The sequence below is a fragment of the Macrobrachium nipponense genome, chromosome 35, assembly GCF_015104395.2.
Source record: "Macrobrachium nipponense isolate FS-2020 chromosome 35, ASM1510439v2, whole genome shotgun sequence".
NCBI lineage: Eukaryota > Metazoa > Arthropoda > Malacostraca > Decapoda > Palaemonidae > Macrobrachium > Macrobrachium nipponense.
Window position 1 is genome coordinate 42,257,402 of NC_061096.1, and position 9,309 is coordinate 42,266,710.

Genomic DNA, 9,309 nt, shown 5'->3' on the forward strand with positions numbered 1-9,309 from the left:
ATGGTAATGGCTGGCTGCAGAGGGTGGGGGAGCGGGTGGTGGTGGGAGGGTGGAAGAGACGAAATTATAAATGTATAAAATTGACGCCGGACCCAGTGATCATTCGTCCCTCAGGGGAAAAATTAAATGCTCTTCCCTACCTCACTGACCCTTCAATCATTTCCTCATTTTCAAAAACCATTATGACGAGGAATCTTAATCGTGAAATTCCTCTTTTCAGTCATCAGGAGGAAAAAGAGGAAATTCAAAATGATATAATATTCCGCACGGAATATCTGTACATAACTTTTCATTCATATTTTTTTCTCTTTTCCACACGACGAACGAGGCTTTTCTCCATATTGGACGGGGACACTTTTACACCCCCTCTGGTGGCGGTTATGTAAATCACGTAGACGACCGAGTCGTGAAAGTGGCGTTACGACTACAATGAAATGTTACGGCAGTTGTATAGAAAATAAGGTGATGGTGATGATGATGATGATGATGATGATGACTGCATATCCTCTCCCGAAGAGCAGGTTTACGATTTCTGAAGGTGATGAAAATGATGGTGATGGTGAATAGGGATTGCAAGAGGACAGATTTATGTCAGCTGGAAAAGGGACGCTAACGGAAAGAAAGAAATGTTTTTGAATCCTGCGAAGAGGATAATACAGGCAATAAGGATTGTAAAGTTACGTTGCCAGTCGTTTTATGTCCCATTTTATGTTGCAACTTTCATTGACATCATAAGGTCGTTTGTTTTGAGGTAAATAGACTCTAATATGAAACTGAATGTAAGTGCGTGAAATTCCAGTCATGCTGGTATCACCAAGGAAATAAATGTTTTTATGACAGCATATTTCTCTCTCTCTCTCTCTCTCTCTCTCTCTCTCTCTCTCTCTCTCTCTCTCTCTCTCTCTCTCCCAGAAAAGGGAACTAATACCTGGGAGCGCATGTGTAAGCTTGGTTCAGCAAACAAAATAAAGATAAGGATATTTTTACTTAATATGCGTGTGTGTGTGTGAATAGAATGTTTCCAGATGAAGGTCTTTTAGAACAAATAAATTGTCAAAAGAAGTAAAAATCTGTAGTTGTTACCGTTTCAGCTGTCAGCAAGTGTTTTGGGATGAGGTTGCCACCCCTACGCTTTTATCCACCAAATTTGCCTTCATGTATACTCAACTACACTTAGTTTTTAAGAAAAGTAGAAAGGAAAGGTAGACGGGCAAACCGAAGCAACTCTGAGTGTTGAAAAGTTACTTTGGAAATTTATGTTACCTTTTTCTGGTATATATTTTGGTCATAAAACTTTGTTAGTGTAGTTTTTATTTGCTTTGCTAAGAAAAATATCAAAATGTCAGAGAAAAACAGCTTAATCCAGCAGTGCAGCTTTAGGTTGTATAAATATCAAAGTTTCTCTATATATCAGACTCAGATTTTATATTGTAACGCTTTCGCACTCACACAGCTTCATTGGAATTTTCTTTTGGAAAATTAGGCGCTGAATTACACCCAGACAACAATTTTATTAAAAGTATATAACTCTTCAGGGCAGAGATTGCACAGCACGCTGAGGTAATTTACATACAAAGCTGAAAAACTTGCTGTGAAATTAAGGATGTTGCAGATTTATGAGTCCAAGTAATGAAAAGAATTGTTCCTAAAATATGTCACTTTTATTGACACTTATTCATTATTATTATTATTATTATTATTATTATTATTATTATTATTATTATTATTATTATTATTATTATTATTATTATTATTATTATTATTATTATTATTATTATTATTATTATTATTATTATTATTATTATTATTATTATTATTATTGGAGAAACAAATTCACAGTTATGTAAATGTACATATATTTAAGTTTAAAATTCCAAGGATAGCTTTCGGGAATCTGTCCGGTTCCCCGTTATTATTATTATTATTATTATTATTATTATTATTATTATTATTATTATTATTATTATTATTATTATTATTATTATTCCATGGAAAGCTTCTGGTGATAAATAAAGTTTGCCAACGCCTGGAATTAACTGTTGCTCATTTTGAAGATAATGATAATCATCCTCGTTCTTTCCTTCTTCTTCTTCCTCTTCTTGTCCTTTTTCTTCTTCTTCTTCTCATGTGCCTCATATATATTATATATATATATATATATATATATATATATATATATATATATATATGTATATCTGAGCATTAGAAAAGTAGACGTTTCATTGATCCGTAGGACTTTGAAGCTGCTGTGGCACTCACCCCTCTTGCATAGAGAACGCCACCAGCCGCATCGACTCCCGTCTCTCCCCTTTTGTGCTGATTCCTCCTCCTCCTCCTCCTCCTCCTCCTCCTCCTACCTCCTCCTCCTCCTCCTCCTCCTCTCCTCCTCCAGCATGTCTGTCAGTTTCTTGCTTTATTTTGCTTATATCCACTTGTATTTTATGGTAATTAATTTTGCCTTTTATTTTTTCTGTTGCTTTTTTTATTTGTATTATTAGTATTATTATTCTGAAAGATGCACACCTTTCAAATGAGAGATTCTCTTTATTTCCTCTTTCGTTTGATGGTAATTACTTTTGTGTTTTATTTTGTTGTCGATTGTTGAATTATTATTATTATATTATTATTATTCTTATTATTTATATTATTATATTATTATTATTATTTATTATTATTATTATTATATTTATATTATTATTATTATAAATTATTATTATTATATTATTATTATTATTCAGAAGACGAACCCTTGTCATTTGGGACTAGCTCACCATAGGGGCCACTATCTTGAAATTAAGGCTTCCAAAGAATATGGTGTTCATTTGAAAGAAATAGCAGGAGGCAATTAGGAAATACAGAAAGAAGCGATCAGTTATTATAAAAAATGTCTGAAGGAATCCATGAATAAACAGACGAACATGTAAGTAAATTGCAAAATACAAGAGGGCCTCTCCGTTTTTTTTATTTCATGAAATTCAGGATTTCAGTAACGCAGTATCAAAGGGAAATTACTTTCCTCAAGTTAATGGACATATCTGAGGCAGCAAACGTTTTTAAATGAGTCGAGTAAGAACGTAACCATCACGATTAACAAATACTTTTAAAACTAAAAATGATCATCAACATGTGAGAAAAATAAACCCATTTTCAACATTATTTTAAATGTCTTTAGATATTTTTATAAGCATCTTCCTACGCACATGGATGCTAGTAGGTGACACTTACACGAGTCTTAATAAATAAAAAACTATAATATGAAGATCACAGAAATAATAAGTGAAAATGTGAAAATCGTAAGAGTAGTAATGGAACTACAAACAACACCGTAAAACTTGAATGGAATTCGTGACATTTTCTGACAACGGAGAGGCCCTCTTGTATTTTGCAATTTACTTACATGTTCGTCTGTTTATTCATGGATTCCTTCAGACATTTTTTATAATAACTGATCGCTTCTTTCTGTATTTCCTAATTGCCTCCTGCTATTTCTTTCAAATGAACACCATATTCTTTGGAAGCCTTAATTTCAAGATAGTGGCCCCTATGGTGAGCTAGTCCCAAATGACAAGGGTTCGTCTTCTGAATAATAATAATAATAATTCATGATCGATTCCCAACTCATGAATTGCAACTCTTCCAAAACTGTTATTGATGCTGCTGTTGCTTTACATGTTATTTACAGTTTTCATATGGTACCCTCACCCTTTTTTGTATTTACTAAATTGATAGTATTAATCAAGGACCTTCAAAAAAGGGGCTTCTAACTCCAGAACAACAACTCTGCCATTACTATTATTACTGCTGCTGTTGCCTTACATGTTATTTACAGTTATGTTTCTTTTATTCTTTTGTCCATTAATTTGTTATTGTCAGTCGAAGACCTTGAATCTTATAGTTGCATCAAGACCAGAATTATAGAACCCATATACAAGAACTATCCTCAAATAATTATAGCATTAAGATCAAGTTACAAAGACCCCCTCGTAATACTTATCAGGTGATTAATGTCATTGGTTAAGTGAATCAACATCTAGACATTCATTCGTCATGGTAATGAGTAGTAGTCTGTCGTTTTATTGCCTGCCATACTGTCATTAATCACCATTTGCACACGGCATACATACCGCTTAGTTGTCTCCCCATGCCACCTTTCATATGAGCGGGGGTTTTCTTGTCGGATGAAAATGTTTTTGTTTTTTATTCTTTGTTTTTTATATATACCTATCTTTATAAATATATATATATATATATATATATATATCTATATATATATATATATATAAGACACAAACACATACATATCATATATATATATGATATATATATATATACACACACATACATACGTATAATATATATAATATATATAATATATATATATATATATAATTTATATATATATAATTTATTTATATATATATATATATATATATATAATATATATATATATATATATATATATATATATATATTACTGCGTGTACGGGTGGGAGAGAAAGAGAGAGAGGTTACTATTTTTTATCATATATATATATGTATATATATATTATATATATATATATATTACATAGGGAGAGAGGGAGTTGTTTTATGTGTTTTATGTTCTAGGTATAAATATCCACTTTTGAATATCGTAATATAGTTTGCAAGAAGTTTGAACAGTATAACGCACTTATAATTATAAAAGATAGTAACCTCTCTCTCTCTCTCTCTCTCTCTCTCTCTCTCTCTCTCTCTCTCTCGTACACGCAGTAAGAAAATGACACTAATCAGGGAAAGAACCCTCACCTCTAAACCCACCCACCCCAACCCCCGCAGTAATTCGGCTGCTTAGCCTCACTCACTCACGAGTACTGAGGACTCTAGACTGTATAGTGCTCGTTTTGTCCATCTCAGCATTCCTAAACAGGGCATCCCTCTCTCTTAAAGTGATACCCTCATTAAAACAGACGAGGTCTGCTTTCTCTCTTCTCTCTCGTCTCGGTCTCTCATCTCTCTCTCTCGTAGTAGCCATCTTGCTTGGTGAGACGTACCCGCGGTTGGAAGTCACAATAATCAACAGATATCACAAGTTTAACATACGACTAGAATTTGAGAAATATCTAGAAGTGTTCGTGAACTATCGGTGATAAGATTAGTGTGAAAATAGTAGGATAAAGCGTCTTCTAAGTTAGTTTATCAAGTGTAATACTATAAATCAGAACAAGATGGCGTAAGTTCCAACTGCGGGAAAAGGTGGCGTAATTTGGCGTGTCTAGCAGATTCGCAATACGATGAGGTAGCAGGAAGGGAACTGGCATTTCTCATCTATGAAATCAGCAACAGTCCTAACCAAAAAGATACAAAAGCATTCATGATATATTAGAAGGATATAATCCTTCAAACTGGAACAAATCTAATGAAAACATCTTGAAAATAATTGAAGAAGTTCCAAATAAAATCCAAGTGGTCAAGAGACTCATAAAGAAAATATACATAAACCAACATATTCCGACAAAAGAAAAAAAATGAATAAGGTGAATCTTGTGAATATCCTAATTGATGCATTAGGAAAAAGAATGCCAAAAGCATGCAAACGTGTAAGGTTTGGTTATAGCATAGTCAATCCACAAAACCTAATCAGAAAATGTGCTGCATGCAACATTCCGACCCATCCACAGTGTGCTGAGGTAATACAAGATTTGAGAAAAGATACAAGAATTTTTTGTTCAACATGTCTATCATGGATAGACAATGTTATTAAATCAAGATTGAATGTACAAATAGTTGAGGATGAAGAAGAAGAGGAAGAGGAAGAAGAAGAAGAAAAGAAGAAGAGGAAAACGGAAGAGAAGTAAACAAAAATGAAATGACAGAAAAAATAAGAAAACAAAGAACAGATAAAAGTATGGATGCAGAGATACTCATTGATACTACATATGAGGCAATAAAAGCAGCATACCTACGAAGAAATAAATTACGATATGCACACCGAAAAGCAAATCCCGAAGAGGCTCTACCCAGATCTATACAATGACGGGAAAGAGGAAAAAATAGACAAGAAAGACAAAATCTGCAACCTTTTGAAAAGAGGGAATTGCAGATTTGGAGAAAGATGTTACTACAAACATCCTAAGATATGTCAACAAAAACTATGAAATATATGGTAAATGTGCATACTTAGATGGATATGGGGATGATTGCAGAGATCTGCATCCAAAAATATGTAAACCTAAAGAAGGAAAAGGATGTAAGTTCGACAAAAATGCAAATATATGCACCCTGTAGCCATGAATCATAATCAAATAAATAACCAACCAAGTAATAAAATCCAAAATAAGAAAGAAACAAATAAAGAGAGAAATCAAGAATATCAGGTAAAAGAGAAAAGCAAACCACCAATGAGATATGCAGAGGTGTCAGCAAAGAATTTCAAAGCATCAGCTCCGAAATTCTACTCAAGAGATAATAACTGTATTTATTATGCAAGAGGATATTGCAGAAACGGAGAAAATTGCAGATTCAGACACAAAATGAATAATTATATGATGAAGGAAGATCAAATATTATGGAAAAGTTGGATTTTTTAATGTCAGAATTTCTGGAAATGAAAAAAAGAACAACATACCAGAACAGGAAAGAGGACATGGGAAAATCCTTATTACTATCAGTATTAAATGAAGGAGGGGAGAAAACACGCAAACCATCATAGTGATGAATGCGCAGGGTTTAGTTACGAGTAACTCAAAAAGAAAAATAGAGTACTTAGAAGAACTAACCCAAAATGAAAAGAAAATAGATATAATGAATATAAGTGAAACCTGGTATCCCAAGAGACTGGGAATGATGATCAAATAAAAGGGTTCCAAACTTATAGATCAGATAGAAAAAATAGGAATCAAGGGGAACCGCAATATATGGGAAAGACAAAAAACAAGGAAAAATATATGAGAAATATAGTAACTCAGAATGTGAACTAATAGCGGTAGAATTTGAATCTGAAAAATTGATGAACAAATAGTAATATATAGACCTCCTAATACTAAAGAGTTTGACTTAATAATTGAAAATTGGATGATATAGTAGAAATCACAAGGGACTGGACTATTCTCCTATCTGGTGACTTCAACTTCCTTTCGTAGAATGGAAAGAACGAATAGGAGATTGTGGTTGTACTTATACATATAAAAAAGAGAGTAATAGTAGTGCAGAAGATAAGAGGCAATTTGAAAAGCTATTAGATATGCTACTAGAATACAACATTCAACAAATAAATCACCTGCCAACAAGAAAGGAAAATACTTTAGACCTAGTATTTGTGAACGAGATGAATTATGTTAAAGAAATAATAGTTTATAATGCGAGTATTTCAGACCATAATGTCATAGAATTAACAGTTCATTCCAAGCAAGTGAAAATAGAGATAAGCAAGAAATGAAAAAGTGGGAAGGATATGGAAAATACAACTTCTACAGTAAAAATATAAAATGGTCAGAAATTAATGAAGAATTAAACAAAGATTGGGATAACATTTCGTAAGTGATGACAATAAGGGTAAATACGGAGATATTATATAAAATATTGGAGATAATAGTGGAAAAATATATACCGAAGAAGAAAAGAAATCATCATTCATGCATACCAAGAGACAGAAGAATCTTGTTCCAGAAAATCAAAAAGGGGAAAAAAGGTCTTGCAAAAAAAAAAAATGCATGGAAAGTTATAGAACTAAAAAGTAAGATAGAAAAATGCAGAAAAAAAGATTATACAATCAAAAAGAAAATGAAAAAACGGGACTTGGAAGAAAAAAACCCTATTAAATATCAACCAAAAACACCCCCAAAACTATTATACTCATATGCGAAGAAGATGAATAAAAGAAGAATAGAAATAGGCCCTCTGAGAATTGAAGGAGATTAACGAATGAAAAAAAGGAAATTTGCAACATACTGGCAGAACGATATAAGAGAGAATTCACCCTAGAATAGATAATGAGATAATGATATAGAAGTAAGGGATGAAAATAGTGAATATTTAGCTGACATAGATATTAATGAAGCTGATATTGTGCAGGCTATTAATGAAATTAAAAATGGAGCTGCTGCAGGGCCTGATGGAATTCCTGCTATTTTGTTAAAGAAAGTAGTTCATTCTATCGCAAAGCCACTTGCAATATTATTAAGACAAAGTGTAGATACAGGCAAGATATATGATGAGCACAAATTAGCGTATATTACCCCTACTTTCAAAAGTGGATCAAGACTAGAGGCAAGTAATTATAGGCCTGTGAGTCTAACATCACATATAATGAAAGTGTATGAAAGGGTAATGAAGAAAAATATTATGAAACATTTAATACAAAAAAATAATTTGTTTAACAAAAGGGACGAACATGGTTTCGTACCCGGAAAAAGTACACAAACCCAACTGTTAGTCCACCGTGAAAACATATTCAAAAATATGAAAAGCGGAAATGAAACAGATGTGGTTTATTAGACTTTGCAAAAGCTTTTGATAAAGTAGACCATAATATATTAGCGAAGAAAATTAGAAAACACAATATCTGGGATAAAGTAGGAAGATGGTTAAAAGAATTTTTACACAACAGAAAACAGATAGTTATTGCAAACGACGAGAAATCGGATGAAGCCAAGTAATATCCGGTGTGCCGCAAGGTACGGTGTTAGCTGCAATACTGTTTGTTATTATGATTGAAGACATAGACAATAATGTTAAGGATTCGGTAGTGAGTAGTTTCGCAGATGACACAAGAATAAGTAGAGAAATTACTTAGTGGATGAAGATAGGAACGCTCTACAAAGAGACCTTAACAAAGTATATGATTGGGCAGAGGTAAATAGGATGGTATTTAACTCTGATAAATTTGAATCAATAAATTATGGAGACAGAGAAAGAAAGCTATATGCATATAAGGGACCTAATAATGAGAACCATCACAAATAAGGAAGCAGTTAAAGACCTTGTGTGATGATGAATAGGAACATGTTATGCAATGATCAAATAGCAACTCTGTTGGCAAAATGTAAAGCAAAAATGGGAATGTTGTTACGGCACTTCAAAACCAAGAAAAGCTGAACACATGATTATGCTTTATAAAACATATGTTCGTAGTCCACTTGAATATTGCAATATGATATGGTACCCACACTATCAAAAGGATATTGCACAAATAGAGAGTGTACAAAGGTCCTTTACAGCTAGAATAGAAGAAGTTAAGGACCTAGACTACTGGGAAAGACTAATCAAATTCTACAATTAAAATTAAATTAATAGTCTGGAAAGGAGAAGAGAACGCTACATGATAATTCA

At 32.7% G+C, this 9,309-nt stretch overlaps 1 protein-coding gene across 1 annotated transcript in view; it reads right to left on the reverse strand.

The window, feature by feature from the left end:
- Positions 1 to 437: 437 nt before the first annotated feature.
- The window catches only part of LOC135208324 (uncharacterized), a 36,004-nt gene continuing 27,132 nt past the window's right edge, over positions 438 to 9,309 (reverse strand). Inside the window, exons 4-5 of the mRNA XM_064240427.1 lie at positions 2,260 to 2,397; positions 438 to 609 (exon numbers count right to left, since the gene is read on the reverse strand). Coding sequence (XP_064096497.1) covers positions 438 to 609; positions 2,260 to 2,397 — 310 coding nt within the window. The remainder of the gene's footprint in view (positions 610 to 2,259; positions 2,398 to 9,309) is intronic.